General features: G+C 39.6%; 1 protein-coding gene across 12 annotated transcripts in view; it reads left to right on the forward strand.

The window, feature by feature from the left end:
* Positions 1 to 19,574, forward strand: part of APBB2 (amyloid beta precursor protein binding family B member 2) — a 169,070-nt gene that overhangs the window by 75,355 nt on the left and 74,141 nt on the right. For 11 of the 12 annotated variants that reach the window (XM_071743668.1, XM_071743667.1, XM_071743679.1 and 8 more), the window contains one exon: positions 6,237 to 7,034. In XM_071743668.1, the coding sequence (XP_071599769.1) occupies positions 6,237 to 7,034 (798 nt within the window). Of the gene's footprint in view, positions 1 to 2,037; positions 2,107 to 6,236; positions 7,035 to 19,574 lie in introns of all 12 variants that reach the window. The other variant, XM_071743677.1, reaches the window with a different exon arrangement.

Here is a 19,574-nt window from a genome sequence, read left to right on the forward strand (position 1 = left end):
CCCTCTCTCTCTTTCCCTCTCTCTCCTTCCCTCTCTCTCCTTCCCTCTCTCTCCTTCCCTCTCTCTCCTTCCCTCTCTCTCCTTCCCTCTCTCTCCTTCTCTCTCTCTCCTTCTCTCTCTCTCCTTCTCTCTTTCTGTCTCTCTCTCCTTCTGCTAGAATGTGTTTCTGAGAAGCATCTTGTTGCCAAATTTTAGCTGAAAGAAATTTGACTTGCTGTGTGGGAAGGGGGAGGGAAAAAATGGGAAATGGGAAGGTGTAGTCCACTTGCGTGCCAGAACTCATTGCAGGATCTGAAGAGGTTTTTTTCCTTAATATGATTATTTAAAGACAGATCAGCATTATGGATTTCCATTAATAAGAGTATTGCTAGAATGTAAGCAGCACTGCTGCTAGGCTGTTGTAGTCAGTTGGCAGCATGCTTAGCTCTAACAGGAAAAATATAATTATTGTGGCAGCAGGGGCTGGCTGGATGCCTCTTGGGGAAGGAGGAGCCCGGACAGAAAGCTGGTTACCAGATGGTGATTTCAGTAGGAGCAGGTGAAGCAGAAATAGCTGGAAGTGGCAGAAGCAGCATTTAGCAAGCAGGTTGAAAAGGTGATTTTATTGTAATGTGAGGACAGTGCTAGGGCAGAGTAGAGAAAGCAGTAATTCCTTCCTTGGGCAGGGAAGTTGCACTAGAAGATCTTGAGAGGTCCTTCCTATCCTCAGCATCTCTGATGTTTGTGTTGAGTCTGCAAGCAGTTTCGAGGGCGTACATGCAAGCTGCTTGCAGCCCTGCTCCTTTCCCACTCTTGTGTTTCCAAAACTGCTCTGTGCACCACTGGAATTTGTTTTCCTGGCTTTCCTGCACTTTTCTGTCTCCAGCTCAGTCCAACAGAGATTTCTTTGCTGGAGGGAGCAATGCGAAGAAAAACAATGGCTTTAGGAACATCACTGGCTGTTCTGATGCAGCCCAGCAGTTCATTCAAGTTTGTCCCCTTTCCTTTTCACCTCTGCAAGTGTTTAACATACTTTGGCACTTGGGTGGAAATGTAGGCAAAACCGAGTGTAATGACATTTGATGTGAACATACCAAGTCCTCAATCTCATTTAAACTGCATTAATGTAAATTTGGAGTTTTTTAGGATGCTGACATCTTTTTAACTAGCTGGACCTAGAATGCATTTATGAGAAGTTAGTATGTTAGGATATTTAATTAAGAATTAATGTTTTAATAGTGGAATTTAGCCTTTTGAACAGAAGGAGTTATAGGCAGTGTTGAATTGCCAAAGGGTACAGGACCTGAGGTTGTAGCCCCACGGCACGAGTTTGTCATGAAACATTTTGTACTCAACAGATATTTTTGCAAAGGGGATACCTGCTGTGTGAAGAAGTTTGTAGTCTCCTTCCTACATTTCCTAAACACAGTGGCAGAAATTGTCATAGGTGCATTCCTTAGCTTCCAGTGCATGTAATTCATATCCAGAACAGAGACGGAAGCAAAATGGTTTATTTACTAGAAGATGGTCAGGAAAAGGGTCCCATAGAGGAGGTAACTGCCTACCTTGCTTTTTATAATTGCCTCCTATGGGATCAGCCCTGCAAACTATGCATCTGAGCTTCATATGCTGGATCTCATTCTGTATATTCTGATGTAGACATACATCACTGCTGTTTGTTTTTACCAGCACTGGTGTAGTTTCATGAGCAAGCTGCAGTTGGGTAACTGGGGAAAAAACTAGGTTTTCTAGAATAATGAAGTTTTTGCTAAAGCATTTTGATTAAAACTGAAGATTATTGTTGAGCATGTGCTCCTAGTAACACACACATTAAGGAAAATGTCATAGTTATTTTTTAATTGCTTGTTCTCATTGCTGTAGAGTAGCCTCGCCCATACTTTAATGACTGTCAAATATCATTGAAAGCTCAAAAGATCCTCATGTTATGTTACAGGGGTTTGTTTAGAATGCTTAACATCTCTCAGGAGCTTCTGAAATGTGGTGTTTTTATTTTGTGTTTTCCTTTGGTTTTAATTATTAAATGATCCCTCTTTTCAGATTTCAAATTGTAATCTATTTCCTGATGCATTGCTGACGCCCCGTGAGCCATGTCAGAAGTACTTCAAGGTCAGATGCCCTTTAAAAGATTCTGCTATACAAATATGTGAAACTTTCTTCTTCTTTTTGTTATTTTTCCCAGGCCCATATTCTGCTTTCATTTTGCACTTATACATACATGAAAAAGAAAACATTTTAATTTCTTTTTAAGTGTGTTTGAATAATCTCTATTCAACTTTTTAAAAACTATTCCTATAAGCAATACAGTGCAAAGGAAGTTTCATTAGAGGTAAAGATAAGTTGGTTATGCACTGTTTTCTGTTTGCAATGGCATTTTCACTCCTCCTTGTAGCTGTGTAAGGTTGATGACAAGATTGAAAACCATCAGTAAAAGCCATTTAAGTAATAGTGTTATTTGGATAATTACAGTGCTTAGAAATTCTGGACTACTTTGTGTTAAACACATAGTAGTAGTGAAGGTGTATTAATCTGTATCTGTAGGGGTGTTTCTAAATGCTAGAAGCATGCAGTTGAGACTGGGATTTGTTGTATAAAGTAAGCTACAATTTTTAATGAATTGCTATGACAGACCTTCTACCTACTTATGTGCTGTCTTTAAGCACCAACATTTTAATATATTAGTATTTCCTGTAATGATAATATCCTAATTATTGTTAGTTTTTCACTGGAGTCCAATGTTTTTTATTATAATACCCTATTTTTGCAGACTTGCAACTGAATGCCATTCACCTGCTTTAGCTGAGGTTCAGTACAGAGATTCCTGGTTTGCTTGTCCATTTGTTTGCTTTTCAGCAGAAGGCAGAGGAGCTGAAACAAGGGTGCCCTGTGCCAGTAGCCAGTGGCCAGGCAGCACAAGGAGCTGCTGAAGTGGGGAGGATGGGGTGTGCCTGCAGTGAGGTGCCTGGGTGCAGGACCCTTGCCACAGGGTGTTGGTTGCCTGCTGAGGAGCACAGCACCAGTGTGCATTGGGTACCCCTGTGGGTGCCCCTGAGGGAGGCAGGGCCAGTGGGAGAGGCAAAGTTGAAGGAACTCGGTGATTGTAATTACAGAGGAAGAAGTTGCATTTCCTTGAAATTTTTGGTTAGGAAGTTGGAATGTTGCTTCCTCTAGGAAAAACTTCATGTTTTGAGCATCACAGCATCCTGCAGAAAGGTCTGTTTGCTCTGTTGCTCTTCTTTCTTGTACTATTCTGCTATGCAACTTAGGGGGTTTTCACTGCATTTAAGCATTTTCTTGCATTCCAGCATTTTCCAGCACTTTAGTTGCAGTCTGGTAGCAACTTCTGCCCCTTCCCATCAGTATTTATTTGCTTTTTGACTCTTCTGTTGCTTCCCTTTTTCCCACGTTTTACATCTGCATCTGAGGGTGGAGGAATGCTCACTGCCAGTATCCCAGAGCATGTCTGGGAATTCAGATGACAGAACATGAGCAGGGATTGTTCCTGTCCCTTGAGGACAGCCTGCTCCTCTCTGTGCAGACCTTGTGGTACTGTTTGCATGTTCATTGATCACTTGATCATGATGATTTGATCAATCAATCATTTGAAAGGGGGGGGGTCAGGAAGGGAGGTGGTTCCTAGTGAAAAGTTCATTTTGACATTTTTCTGCTGATGATCAGAGAAACCCAACTTCACCCCCAGCTTACAAACAGTGCCTGGGACACAAAAGACTTTTGGAGGCTTTGGCTCATGGGTCAGTGTGCCAATGTTCATCATAAATCCCTGGGCGAGCTTTATCAAACAGATTAGTAAAACAGTACATTTTTTTTTCAGTTTTTTTGCCCTTACTCTTTCAATACTTTTAATAAGTGAAATGCCAATGACTGGTGACTGGCTAAAGATAATCTGGCAGACAGACACATGCTTTATCTAAGAAGATTATTTTTTAACAAATTTGTTCAGTGGTAAAAATAGTGGCAAACATTTCATGAAGCAGCTCACTGGTAACAAAGAACAAGAATAAATTACTGTCTTGTCCCAAATTGTGGCAGTTGTATTAATTGATGAAAAATTATAGTTTGTTTTAATTTGCTGAAGCATAAAGCAAAATATAGTGAATTGTGTAGCGAAATCTGTTAAATTCCATAAGTTCTGAAGGTGAAGCAGTGGTTCAAAATTATCCTGCCCTGTAAATTTATTTTCTTTGTGACTTTCAGAATGTCAGACTTTCAACTGATCCAGAAAAAATATTAAGCAACCAGTCATAAACACAGGCCATCTCATGTCATTTAATTAAAACACTTGCTTTGGTAACATTATGTTGGATCAGATGTGACCTTGCTTGTGTTTGACTTGGTTGGTTTTTGGCAAGATACAGAAAGCAACATTTATTGATGTAGTTGAGAAGCACTTTTAAATTAAGTTCCTTTAAATTATGTGGTGGTTGTGTTTTGGAAGTCTTTCGTGGCTAGAGCTGCAGTTATCTATAGGATGTTTGTTAACTGTAACCTAAGCTGATGGCTTTTGCACAGTGTGCGTGGGGTGATCTGTCTTATGAAGAATTTACAGTGGGTCTAGACTGACTGCCTGGTGCAAATTTAGTTTGAATTCCCTTTTGAACAAGTTTTAGAAGTTGATCTAGGTGGGTGATTCAGGGAACAAAGAATATACTTGTCTGCTTGATTTGAAATGAGCTGGAGTGATGGTTGAAGTGTGTGGCTTTGACAGCACATCAAAGGGAACACCAGCAACTGTGTGCACATGTAGGTAACATTGTTAAGTGCTCTTTTTCACTCTGTGTTTAAATATTTATTTAAAAAAAAAAACCAACAAAAAACCCCACATATGCATCATCTCTTGTAAATCTGTACTGCATTCAGTTCTGTCAGCATTTTCCTTGTATATCAAATATACAAGGATGCAACACAAATCAGTGGCAATGATCTGTCATCGGGTAGCTCAAATTATAGCTTTTCATTCCTGGATAAGCCCCAGGTATGCTTTTATGTGCAATAGAAGCAGTTGGTGATACCTGAGAATTAGGAAGAACAGGAAGGCTGTTTCATGCAGTGGCAGGTGGGAGTGATTTATTAATTGGCTTCTTACTTGGTTCCCAGGTGTCAAACATCAGTGACTACTACAGTACGTAAATGGAGGTGTTCCTGGAGTATTTGTGCAAATTAGTGGGAACCATGAATAAGCAGTACAGGAGCAAGTGGTAGTTTAAAAAAATACACTTTTGATCATTTTTTTTCATAGGCTAAAAATTTGTTCCCTCAACTAACCTAGTGTTTTTCAAAATGTAAGATGTCCCTCTGACTAATAAAAATCAGAAACTTGTAGATTAAAGAATTACTTTATTTAACTGTGAAATATGTGTCCTCTGCCCTAAGATGTACATTTTATCCTTCAGTTTGAACTTTGTGAGATGTAGAAACAGTGAGCCATCTTCATCTTTGGCACAGCCCTTTTTAAAGTTGATTGAGCAGGCTATGTTGTCAAGGCTTTCCACACACACAGAGAAATCAAACACGCTATTATGAAAAATTTGTATTTTTTTTTTTAATTCCCTGCGCTCTGACCCTCTACTTTCCCCTTCTGGGGAAACAAAACAAAACCCAAAAACAAACAAACAAAAGAAACCAAACCAAAAAACTTACCAATCAACAAAAAAAAAAGCAACAAGAAAATAAAAGAAAACAAAAGATTTTAAGAGACAACAGCTGACTTGCCAGTCAGGCTAAACTTAACATTACTTGAGTTCTAGCCTATATGAAAAAGCTGTAGCATCTGCCTGTGATCTACTTAGAAATTTCTCATATTTTCTGATTCCTAGTGATATGTGCTCAAGGAGTTCTCCTCAGCAAAGGTAGAGGTGCAATAGTAAAACGAAATCATGGTAAGAACAGGTTCTGGACTCCCAAGAATTTGCAAAGGGCACCTCTCCTGTCCCCAAGCCTGCTTGCAAGAGAATGGGACATGAAAAAAATGCTTTAAAACTGCCTTATGTTAGGGTCAAGTTTCCTGCTTTTTCTCAGCTTTGTGGTCCTGATAATCTATCTATATTTTTCTGCCTCTGTTTTTCCTTATTAAATAAGCTAAGCTTTCATCTCTCACCCACTTTAGGTTGTGGTAATTTTATGACTATAAAACAATAATGTAAAGTGCCTCGTCCCTTTACCTGAAGCAAAACAGTGTATGTGATGAAGGTGTTTCATGGGAGCTTCTTTTCCTTTTCCAGTCGATTCCGGTGTGGACACTCTGGCGTTTATGGCAAGCAGCAGCACGACGGATGTTGTGAACCGCAACAGCCCCGCCACCCCCCCCAACACCCTCAACCTCCGCTCCTCACACAATGAACTCCTGAACGCAGAAATCAGGCACACGGAGACCAAGAACAGCACTCCTCCAAAGTGCAGGAAAAAATACGCCCTGACTAACATTCAGACAGCCATGGGTCTCTCTGACCCGGCAGCTCAACCCCTTCTGGGGAATACTTCTGCCAATATAAAGCTGGTGAAGAACGGAGAAAACCAGCTCAGGAAAGCCGCCGAGCAGGGACAGCAGGATCCCAACAAAAACCTCAGTACCACTGCAGGCATAAACGTAACTTCTGAGAAGTTTGAAGGCAAAGAGCCGATCCCACAGGATTCCTCTGGCTGTGAAATATTACCCTCGCAGCCAAGGAGGACCAAGAGCTTCCTGAATTACTATACTGATCTAGAGACCTCTGCTAGAGAGCTAGAGCAGAATTTTGTTGTGATGGAAGATAACTCCGCACAAAGCAACAGCCAGGCTTCTACTGTTATTGTCAATGGGGAAGTCCTACCCCGCAAACAAAACAAGACGTCAAGCCCAGAGGATGGCCAAGTTGCCACAGTGTCATCAAGCCCTGAGACTAAGAAAGACCACCCAAAAACTGGGGCCAAAACAGATTGTGCCCTCCATAGGATTCAAAACCTGGCCCCAAGTGATGAGGACTCCAGCTGGACTACACTGTCCCAGGACAGCGCCTCACCGAGCTCTCCTGATGAAACAGGTATGAAAGTACAGGCTGCTCTTCTAGAGATACATCACTTAACTCCTCTCAGCTGATGGCTGGAAGGAGAGAGATGATTTAGGTGGTGCTTTTGGTGGGGAAGTGAACCGCCCACAATTGAAGCACAAGGGCTGGGCTTGCACACAGATCCTTGGGAACATCTGGCAGCCTCCTGCTCAATCCTAGTTGGCTTTACTGTTGCTTTAGGAAAGGCACTACTGGATGCTATAGACAAGATCCTAAAATATGCTAGCTGTACCTACTACTGGTTTATAAATAACTGCTCTACACTTACCAATGGGTACGTGTGAGAAGTATGTGATTGTCTGGAGATGCTAACAAAAAAAAAAAAAAAAGGAATTCTTTTTGCCTCAAAACCAAGAAAAATACTGAATTTCCTTTTACTCCCTGCTTTAACTGAATTTAAACAAAACCCCCTACTCCAGAGTAGGGAATATCTCCATAATAAGGAAGGTCCCTGAGATGTGGGGGCACAGTGCTGGAGAGAGACAGGTTTTCTTTTGCTGGAGCAATCACCCTCCTTGCTTTCTTCAGAACATACAGGGGCAACAGCCTCCTCTTACTCCTCAGCTTCTCAGCCTTTGACACCCACAACAGCTTGTTTCTCTCTGCCTGAAAATAACATTCAATGGGATCTCAAAAGTATGAGCATCCTCTTTTTCAGGGAGTGCTGCCACTGTATGCAACTGCCATATACCAAATGCCTGTCAGCAGCTGGTCTCTGAGCAAATCCTGGAGGGCAGTTTAATAGCTGGTTACTAATAAACACGGTCAACCTAGTGATGAAATGGCAGCAGTGAGACTGGCCCTTGGGGATCAGGAGTGTCACTTTTGTAAACAGAACCTTTTAGTCTGAAATAATGACACATCTGGGTAGACTAATGCTCCAGTACAATAAAATTCAGCAAATCGTGAACAGGACAGGGAGATTTATACCAGTGGGCAGTTCTGCCTCTGCTTTTAACCACCATCTTTGACAAAATTAAAATGGATATCCATTTTTCCTTTGCAGTACCTATCTGATACAGACAACAAGTATGTTATTTACTGCAGAACATGTTTTCTGTGTTCCTGAGTGTGAAAAATGATTTATGGTAGTAGAAATATGTTCAATTATGCTGCGAATAAACACAAGTCTGATAATACCAGAGAAAGAGTTTAATATCACCTATACAACTAATAGGGTTCTAGGTAAGCATCCAATTTTCAGATTTTTGGAAATAGTATGTGCTAGTTCACACCCTCATGGCCTGCCAACTCTTAGTATTGAGCTGTTGGGTTTTTTTTATCCTGCATGTTACTGATAACTATGTATAAGGAACAATGATTGTTTCATAGTCTCAGATTTGACTATTTGCTGACTGCTTACAAAATAGGAAGAGTGACAGTTGCTGTATATACCCAGTGTTTGTGTAGGTAACATTCTGTATGTGGAGTAACAAACTGTGTGTTTATCTTCCTTTTAGCTACCCCTATAAGAGGATTTTAGGGAAGAAAAAGTAAGACAGCTTAAAATAAATAAAACCTAAAAGGCCATGTGGTTGCAGAATGTTCACAGTAATGCTCAGCATTCACGATCTACTGGTTGAAGGCTATAAAATAAATTGAACTTGATAGAAAATGGAGCTTGAAAGATGACTCTTGAGTACATGTTGCTGCTCGCAATTGCATAGGAAGGCCACTTGCTGCATTTGGGTTGTCAGGTTGGTTTTACCCTGTTGTTCACAATGGAGCTACCTAAATCCATATTTTGCATGGTTCAGTAAGTGCTCTCACTTGAAACACAAAGTTTCTGTGGTGAAGAGCAGTGATCACCTGTAAAAATAGGGATGTAAAAGTGAGTTAGATATTTGTAGAATCATAGAATGCTTTTGGTCGGAAGGGATCTCAAAACTCATCTAGTTCCACCCCTCCCATGTGGGCAGAGACACCTTCCAGTAGACCTGGTTGCTCAAAACCTCATCCAGCCTGGCCTTGAACACTTCTGGGCAGGAAGGAGAGGTGGGGAGGGGGGGGGGGGGGGCAATTAATGTACTTAAATTCAGGAGTGGGACAGTAGATGTTTTATACAGCAGTGTTTAGCATCCTTTTCCAAGCTCTGCTTGCAATTACCAGAATTAGGAACTATATAAAAGATGCATTCCAGAATGTGTTGTATGGTCACATTTGCAGTTTCATACTTAGTGTTTACCAAAAAGGTAAAGAACCATTCTTTTTTTTTCATCAGAGCCATTCATAAAATAAATTAATAACTCTCACAAATGAATTAACCAGATGGATAGAGCCTACAACATCTACCCTGCAGTGCAGAAATTTCTTTTTCTGGGCCTGACTTTGTTTTAAAAATCACTCTTTTGTTATTTTCTCTCCTGGGGTGCTCCAGGGCTGAAGGACACTGCATTCAGTGACAGTTGCCTTCTGGTGGCTGTGCTGTGACTACCAAAGCATTGCAGTGCCTAGCTCAGTACTTTGGCTAAAATAGTGTCAAAGGTAGCCCTGTCCAAACTGGCACGGCTTCATTAATTTTTATTTTATTGCAGCTGAATTTTTATTTTAGTCTGGCCTCAAGGTGGGAATTTAATAAGCTGGTTTATTTTGCCCTTGATATTTCATTTCTTGTTTGGTCCTTGTCTTTCCAGGGACACTTTCTTTGATACCATAGTAAAGCACATAACTCCTAAAAAAAAAAGCCAGTGGTGCTGCTTTGCGTAAGTGCAGTGTTATAATTTTGAATGTTTTAAAAATGAATATTTTCTACTCAGTAAAATGTATAGTTATGGGGTAAACAAATGTCTGCAAACCTAGCTGCTGAAACATGGAATACCAGCAGGAGAAAGGCAACAAAGAGTAATAGAGGTTGTGGCAAGACAATCCAGGAAGGTGAATGCCAGCATTGTACTGCTGCCTGGCTAGAAGCTATAGAGTAGCTCATAAGATCTTGAGAGCACCTCAGGTTGCCCCTAACATCACACTGAAGTTTATATTGATATGTAAAGTTGAAGTATTAGGACATGCTATTTATACAGGGCTTGTGTGCTGTAGCTAAGTGGAAGGCTCTTCTGTGCATCTTTAGAGAAAACTTGAGTTTCAGAAGTGCTGATTAGCTTAATCATGTCTGATACATAACTTGACAAAGTATTTTTGGAAGCTTTTCAAGCTTCTGTTGTTTCAGGGATGGGCAGGTGTAATTCTGGATCCTGCATGTTCTTTCTGAAGTTGAATGTGTCATACTGAAAAAACTCCTCTGTGCCTAGGATTATGTCTTCACAGGTCTCTCCTGAGACCATGACAAGAGTTCAGGTCCAGTTAGACACAGGACCAAGCAAAGCAGAAGAGACAACATAACCACAGAAACCAGATAAGGTAATGGCGGGAAAGTCAGGATCCTGATATCTCTTTATGATGTATGGTTAAGCAGGAGGTTGCACAAAAGAAGAGCCACCATCCACTAATATCAGACTGCCTCTCCTTAAAAAAAAAACGTTTCCAGTTCATAAAGCCGTGAAAGTAGTAACTATTTATGACCAAAATTGATCCAGTAAACCTCTGCCTCAGCACTTCTGAACACTGCATAGAACTCGGGCCAAACTTCAATCCACCTGATTGATGCTTTGAAACGGGTATAGAACTCCCTGTCGAACAGAAGGAAGAAAAAGTGTTACCTTTGGGAGGACTCTTAACCTACTGGCTACTGTTAAGGCAAGCTGAGAGCATCATTATAATCTGCTGGGGGTTCTGTGTCTTTGCAGCCTGGCTGGGTGCTTGTTGGTAATTCTCTGTGCTCCCGTATCTCAGCTGCAGGAGGTATGGTAAAGAAATGGTATGGCTGCTCAGAAGAATGAGTCTCTGGTCTTTGCTGTGACCCCACAGCTTTTGGAGGATTTCACATTTGCTGGAGTAGCAGCGATTCACCCGGGTGCACAGAGCTGGGGATGGCTGGTACAGTTTTGGGAGTTTCCTGCTCAGAAGTGATTCCTGCCTCTTTGCAGCTATAGAGTGGAAACCCCAAGTCCTGGGTTGTTTCCCTGAGCATCTGCAGCAATAGCAGCATTGGGCCCCAGTAGCAGTGGTGTTGTCTCACTGCTGCTCTCAGCAGAGGAGAAAGCTTGTGGGGGAACAAGAAGAGTTGTGAGGTGAGAGGAAGGTAGGAAGGGTTGGAAGATGGGAGCATCAACTGGAGGCTTGTTGAAAAGAGGGACCTACTGGATGGGGAAGCAAGAAGAGTAACTGTAGCTGTGTCAATAAATGAGAATGTGGCACAAACTAAGGGGAAGCTGGAAGAAACAGGAGTTGGAAGCAAGCAGGGGTGCTTGTAGTTTGTTGGTTAGGTAAGTGACACTAGCACAAAGACAGTGACAATAAAGAGGATGGACTAAGATTGAGAGTAAAGTGGCAGAAGCGAGTATTGGGGAATTTGTATGTGCTTGAGTCTGGGATGTTATTTCACAGAAGTTCTGAAAACTTAAAGCAGGCAAACAAAGGGTGAAAGTTACTTAATACTCAAGTACTGCAAAGAGAAAGTCAAAACATCACTCAGGACTGGTGGAAGGAGATTGTTCAGTGAAGGACACACACCTAAATTTCCCTCAAGTTCCTGCCCTGGTATATTTGCACTTGTAGGTATTTCTTTTAATCTCCCCAAGGTAGCATCTCCAGTCTCTCAGTGCACTGGTTCCTTATGTGATTAACTCTAACACAGCTCATCTTGAGGAGAAGAACTTTGACTCAGTTTTAATGAATGAGATAGGATTGGCTGAATTGGGGTTGTGGATTCCTCAAGTCACAGCTGTGTTATTGAATGAAACACACAGAAACCTATGGCATCCAACACCAAGATGTTGACTACATGGTGCTGCAGGCAGCCTTGGATTCATTGCTACTGTATCAAGAGAATGTGTGTGGATTCAGCCATCTCCATGGGCCAGGAAAGGTCTTGTATGAGTGTACTTGGCGTGCTGCAGAGACCTTGCTATGAACTCAGTCCTTGCTTGTGAGTGGATGTATGGTCCCTGCCTTAAGGGACATGAAGCCTTTTTTAAGCAATCCCATGAAAGCACATATATTTGCCATTAAGGCTCAATTGCTTAATTCTGAGATGAATGGAGCCTCTGGGCATGCAGCGTTAGGTCATAAATGTCCAATATCAGGATGCCACAGAGTTTAAGATAATGACATTAAGTGGGCTTCTTTTTAGATTCTGAGATCTGTATTTCTAAAGCCCAGCACTGTGTGTGTCTTTTGGTTTGCACAGTAGATTTATCCATGGTACTTCAGTGATGAGAAATCCAAGGGGGGGAGAGAAGGGGAGAACAGCTCCAAATCCAAAGCATATATTTTGGCTTCCTGCTCTTAGTGTCTCTGTTTTTATCTGGTTTTACATGGTGTTGTGATTCAGAAGTTGGTTTTAACCACTATTTGTTATGTTGATCACTTCATATATACATCGTTTGATACACCAGACTAATTTATTGCCTAATAACATTTCCAAGCAAAAGTCTTGAAGCAGTCAGTCTCAGAACTATCCATGAAGCTATGTTTTGCCTAAACAGTGGCATAATTTAGTACTATATAAATTAATTTCCATTAGTTTGTTTTAATTGCTTTTGAATTTAGATTATGCAGGACTAAATTTAAGTATAAAACACTCAGATATAGTTGCAATGCACTGAGAAATAGGTACACTAGCACCATCATAGTAGTCAGGAGTTGTAACTCTGTAGAGCATATATTTTGTTTACATGTAACTAATAAAAGACTTTAAGGTTATGGCTTTTTTATAGTTTTTGGAAGTGGATTTTTTTCCCTTTCCTGAACATTTATCTATAATTTTTCAATAAGGAACAAAGGAGCCCATCCCTTCTCCTCTTCTCAAAATGAAAGCCAGAATTCATTCCCATTCAGACTTTAATTTAATTGTACTTCTACTCTGCAAGAGAGAGACAGTAAAGTTACCTTGGCCATTTTGGCTGACATGATTCTTGGCTTTGCTTAAATTATTGATTATAGCAAGGGGAGGGACTTAGTGATGAGAACAGTGCTCTCACTAATAGAAGCCTTTCGCTAAATCAATTTCTACCATTGCTGCAATGCACCTCCAGGAAGTCGGAGGTTAGCAGCCTGAGGAATTTTGTCTTCAAAGATTGGATCTTTGCCATATGTTTTTCTTTTCATGTTTATACAGGCAGCTAAGGAGAAAAAAACCCAATATAAATAGATTTCCAGGGGTTGATTTGCAGGGCGAGGGGCTGTGCTGGTCCAAAGTTGAACTGATTAAATCTTGATGTGATTGATATCTAAAGGCTTGTGGGGCTGAAAGGAGTTTCAAAAGCTTGTCTTCTGAGCAGAGTCAGTCAGAAAATACATCATTGTCTTGCAAGCTGGAATCAATTCAGTAGAGAGTGCACTGTATGCACAGACTGCTCTAATTCCTGTAGAGCCATCCCTCTCATTTTTTCCTGGCTTATTAGAAAATGCAGTCATTTGTATGTTCAACATGTGGTGTTTCCTCTGCTACACCTACAGGCAGTTGAATGAGGATGGCTTTTCTTTTCTTCCTCCCAAAGCACCATTCCTCGTTAGACTAAGTGTCTGTTTAAACACAGCAGTGTATTTTCTTATGTTTGACTTGGAGATGCTATACAGAAGGAGAATATGAAGCTGTTGGGACATATGTATAGCAAATTTAAAGGATGCTGGTGGCAGATCAGTACGTGTTGAGCTATACAGGAGCATCTAGTAACTGTAAGTAACACTACTCTTTTCTTTTACTATTTCCTAGCTCTGTCTGATGGTGTCACTTATTGAATTGATATTGAATGCAATTATTCTGTTAATAAAATTCTGCTCAGTGGAAGTTCAGCTGGAATCTGACAGCTTAAGTTGCAGAGTGCATGTGTACAGTTACTGCTGTGAGGGTATCTTGCAGAGTGCATCAGTTCAGTAGTGAGTTGGCACGTGATATTTGAGACTTGTGATCCATACAGCTGAAAGGTTTCAAATACCTCATGAACTGGACTTGTAGATTCTCTTTCATATGTCACAAATTCCTTCCCTGGGACTGCTTTATTTTCCTTGCAGTCAAAGGGGAGAAAATGTCTGTCTAAATAATCAGAGCAGTGCCCCTAATCTTCCCCTAAAGTTCAAGTTAAAGCAACTTTTGATATAATGAGAATGAGGTTTTGGGGATTAGAAATGTGAATATAGCCAGTGTTTGATTGGGATCTCTCAAAGAATGTTGATTAATATCTTGAATTTCTTTTCTTGTTCATTTTGCCAGTCCTAAATCAATCAATTTGGCCAGGTGAGAAAAGCAATCTTTTACCAGAATGCTGTTTCACACAAATCTTTATGCAACTTTTTGTCTTCATTTATGGAATTGTAATTTAACAGCAGAAATCTACTTGCTCCTTTCAAAAACAAAGTCATGATAGGAAACAGTGGTTTGGTTTGGCTTTAGTAAAATTTTTTTAAATTATGTGTTTTTTTCTTTTGTAGGCAAGCCAACATCATTTGTCATACTCTGTAGCTGTATCAGACATTCAAGATAATACTTGGTGTTTAAACTCAAATTACCTTTTTTTTTTCTTTTCATGCTTAACTAAACCAGAATAATGACTCTCCCTTTTTTGCCACTGGAGCCTGTCAGCATATCATCAAGGAACTTTGCAGTGTCCTGACTACATTAATTTTCCCTGGTTAATTGTGCTGAAACATAACAAATGTTTTTTTTTAATAAACAGTTGTGAAAACCAGGAACAAAACATCAGAAAAATAGAGATTTTTAGGGCTAAGCTTCCACTGTCATAGAATAAAAAGCTTATTTTTTTTTTCATCCAGTATGGTATTTTCCATGGCTTTGTGAAATTATATTGTCTATGCATATTCAGGGTGTATGTAGGAAATAAGGCCTTAATGCAACTACCAAAATGAATGAGGAATCATGAGCAGAAGATTGTTTTTCTGTATATCTCTTGATTTTATGTCATACTTAAATTCTCACTTTCATAAGAATACTCCAGATTTCTGTACTTCAAATATATGAAGTGTACTTCTTTATGGAAAGCTCCTCCTTCCTAAAATTGCCTAATCCTAGAGTTACTTAGTAGGAAAAATGCAGTTTCTTAAGAGGCTGCTTCATGAGTAAGGCGACCTGGAAGTAGGGTGACAGAAGAGTGACATTCTCTGTTCCTCTCAGTGTCTCCTGTCCACATTCACTTTGGTTTTAGTTTCAAGGATCTGTTCCTGAAAACAGGGGTGCACGGTCCAGAGTGCTTAACACTTCCCAAAGGACACTTGCCTTTTTTGGGTGGCCAAGTGTCCAACTTGCATCTGCTGTAAATCTGTGGCAAACTTCAGCTGTCCCATCGTATCATCACTTGAGCAGTGACTCAAGAAGAGTTGTGGTTTTCCAGGAATGATGCAGAGGGGTGGACTGACCATCAGGTCTCTGGCAGAAGTAGATAGAGATGCTAATGTCATGTTTAATCTGCCTTTCAGATTGACTGCTTCCAAAATTTGCTAACATCAGTGCAATAACTATTTGCCAGTATTTATTTTAAGAACCCAAATAGCCACATAGATAATATCTATGGATTTAAAAGCTGTGCTCCCTGCAGACCACATATGAAACTGTATTACTGTAGTAATAGTGTATTTTTTCAACCTTCCTTTTTATGTATTCAAGAAGTTCTACTGTAGGTGAGGCAATATATCTAGCATTTGCACAGTAGATCTCTCATTTTCATCTGCTGAGCACAGACAGGGAAAGTGGCATTTTTTTTATTTTAGGATTAAGCTTTAGTTCTAATTTTATTTTTTCAGCGTTTTTTATGGGGAGAACATGGGAGATTCTGGGGGTTGTAGTGAGTGGGTTTTTGTTGAGCTGGATTTTTGGGGTTTTTTTGTTTTTGGTTTTTTTTAAAGGATAAGCTACAGTTTTATCATGACTCCATGAGCTGGGGATTTTAAAAGTATAATATATCAAAAGACAATATAAAGTTGTAAAAATTTCTGTCAAAAATGCTGAAAATAAGTGTAAATTCAAAAAAATATTTCATTTCTCTATTGATTTAGAAGTAAACTTTTTCAACAGAGTGTGCATGCAACTGGAATTCTACAATGATGAACAAATCTGTTTCATTTGGTAATATGCAGATATCCTTTTGGTGGGATATGCTTTGTTATTTTATGACTTGCTGATGGGTAAAGTGGTACTCTTTGTTTTCTTCTTCTGGTAATGTTACTGTAAAAGGATCTGTGCAAAGGCCACCAGATCAGGTTGTTTTGAGTTAGTTATTTTTCTTCTGGTTTATCACTTTACAGATGCTGTATCAGAATTGTGTGTTGTACTGGCCACAGTCTTTTATTTGGGCTAATTCTGCTGTCAAAAGGTAGCAGGATCCCCTGAATTCACTGTCAGTGCAGAAACAGTGAATTTCTAACCAACATCTTGCATCCAATGTGTTGCAGTCATCTCTCCTTTCTATCTTATGATTTTTTTCTGGAATGGAAATAAGGGGAAAAGCAAGACTTAAACATTAACTGACATAGAGCTCTTTTGAACTGGAATATTAAATTGTCAAAAATTAAAGCCTGTAGTTTTAGCAGGGCTAGCTCTCTATCTGCTTTTAGTTACTGTACTTCATGGTACTTCAGATATGTTTCCCATTCCTTATTCTTGAAGATGTTTAAGCCCAGCAGATGTATTTGCCTGTAAAGAAATTTTTATCTATTATATGGCTCAGTACAATTTAATGTATAAGTAGTAATCTCTTCCTTTTAGATACATCTTAATGTAAAATTGAAGGCAACAAGATTAATAATATTCTGTCACATAATTCCTACACTGCTGTTGCCATATGAGGTTATTGTGTATCTCAGGGTAGGAAACTATGTACCTTTGCACCTCTGAGAAAAAAAATCACTTACTGTGGATTTTCCTTCTGGGAATATATATATATATATATATATATATATATATATATATATATATATCCCTTAGAAGAAGCTTGCATATATTGGTTTGAGTGCTCTCATAGCTGATGTGGCTTTTTAATCTGACACAGTAAAATCGTTGTGGTTACTTTTATCAAAGTCTTTCAATAATGTTGTTCATTTTTCTGTTTCCAACTCAAACTACTATACTGACAGGAAACCAGAGCTCACTTTTACAAGAGTTACAGAGATTACTGTTCCATTTTGTACATTGCCAGATAGTACATTAGCTTGTAAAATAGCTGTATTCAGCAGACCTGAGACTCATTCAGTTCTTCAAGGGTCACCTCTGACAGTGGGCAGTGGCAGAAACTTATGGGAGCAATGAAAATAAAAACCAGCAGTAGCATAAAGTGGTCCTTCCCCTTTTATAGCTTTTTAATTTTCACCAGCTGGTTTTGGGACTTTCAGACTTGGTATACCATTCATGTTATCTTCTTTAATTGCTCTTGATAGAGTTTTCTAACATGAGTTTGCTTAATCATTTTTAGTCTCATTTGTATTTCTGGCATCCACAGCATCCTGTGACCATGAGGTCTGTAATTTAATTTATATGTTGTATGAAAAAGCTCTTCCCTATAAAATTGCTCTCCAATAATTTCATTAGGTACCCATTGCTTTTCTGTTATAGGAAGCAGTAAATAGCAGTGAATTATCATTTCCTTTGCATTCTTGCCTTCTATCCAGTATTCATGATTCTGCAGATTTCCTTCCCCATTTCCTGCCATTCCTCTTCCAAGCTCGAGAATCTTACAACACTCAACGTGTCTGTCTGCAGAAGTGATATTGTCTGTCTTTGTCTATTCTAGATCTTCTACATATATTTTTATAATAGGGCATGTGGAAGTGTGTACACTGGTCCTATAGTAGTTCAATTCTACATTAAAACAGTAGGTATAAGGTTTTTGTTCTGATCTTAGTTGCTAACATGTAACTTTTTCAACTGCTAGTGAGTACCAAGCTGTTGTTTTCAAAGAAGGCAGTGACCTTAATCCTTCCAGAATAGCAAAAGTTAATTAATTGCTTGCCATTGTATATGAGGATTTTGAGTATCAAGCCAGAAGAGTTAACAGTAAATAAACTATAAGAAATTAATAAAAAGCAGGGGATGAACGTTTGTGTGGTGAAGGAAACTGAGAAGTGAATGCTGTGCATTAGAAAAATGTCTCTTGAGCCATGTGTGTCCTAATCCTGCAGGACCTGTTTATTTTCAGTCGTTTGTTTTTGCACCTCAATAAAAATAAATCTAGAAAGGGAAATATTCTCATCATATGTAAATGTGTTTTTTTCTTCCTACTAAGATAACCTGCAGCCTTTTGATGTGTTCACAAATAGTATCTCTGGTGAAAAAGATGAGATTCAGACGGGGGAAGGACCGTGCTGTTACTTGTCCATCTCTTGTTTTACTGTTTGTGACAGTGTGTGAGGACAGCTGTGTCTTTTCCATAGTGCTAAGCCACCTCCACGGCTTGTTGTGCATCACAAAGTGGAGATCTTATGTGGATTTTCTTACTGTGCTTTGGCATGTTTACATTATTACCAAGCCAGGTGTGTGTTTTGAGGGAGATTCTAGCTCAGGTTTCACAGTAGAGGAAACTTTTGAAGTTGTTCTGTTCTGGGCATGTGCAGCTTTAAGAAGTCTGTCCTCAAGTGCTGGGAGCAAGTAGCTATTTTGCTGATATGCTTTGAATTGAAGGCAGTGATAATTGCAACTGAAATTCTGTTGTGGTTCTGCAGAATTGAAAAATTAATCCCTCCCTTTTTTATCTCTCAAATGCTTCTCTGATGCAGGACTCCAGATGTGTGTTAGGATTTTTTCTGGCTACTGCTTGCTACATTAGATTCACCCAGATGATGGTAACATGGTTATATTTCTGAATTTTCTTAGAATTGCTTTCAGTGGTTATGTCAGAGATAAAATTTCCATTTTCTAAAATGTAGATTTCTGAATCTAGCTTCAGTTAGGTCTATAAATAAAAAATTTCAGTGCTGAAGTGCCATGAAGTAGACATAGGAGTGAAAATACTGATGTTTCTAATGCTAGATGGGTGTTTACAAAGATGTTAATCATCTCTGAGTTTGCTTAATACCAAAATTTAATCTGGATTGTATGAATAAAGATTTAATAGAAAGTTTACACCAATGTAGTGGTGTGAAATACTTCTGGGCTATGAGAGCCCCCTGTGTACTGTCAGCATCCATTCCTCTCCCATAGGGACAGCCAGCTTCCCCAGCACTTGCATCTGCTGTCTAAAGCTCCTGCTCATAAAAGTCTTCTTGTACGTGCTGTAAGTTGCATTTCATATATGGATCTGTGCATCATGCAAGATGCATGGGAAGACTTAGTTCAGCTGAAGCAAAGTTACTCTTAAAAAGGTTGAAGTGTTTTTTTTTAAATAAAAAAAGTCTCTAAGCACAAAGGCTGGGAAGTGGAGCTGAGTTCACATCTTACAAGGCCTTGACACAGCCTTTAGCTGCCTGATGTGCCCAACCTTCTCACTTAACAACTTTGCAGGCAAAGTGTCG

The sequence above is a fragment of the Heliangelus exortis genome, chromosome 4 (genome assembly GCF_036169615.1).
Source record: "Heliangelus exortis chromosome 4, bHelExo1.hap1, whole genome shotgun sequence".
Lineage (NCBI taxonomy): Eukaryota > Metazoa > Chordata > Aves > Apodiformes > Trochilidae > Heliangelus > Heliangelus exortis.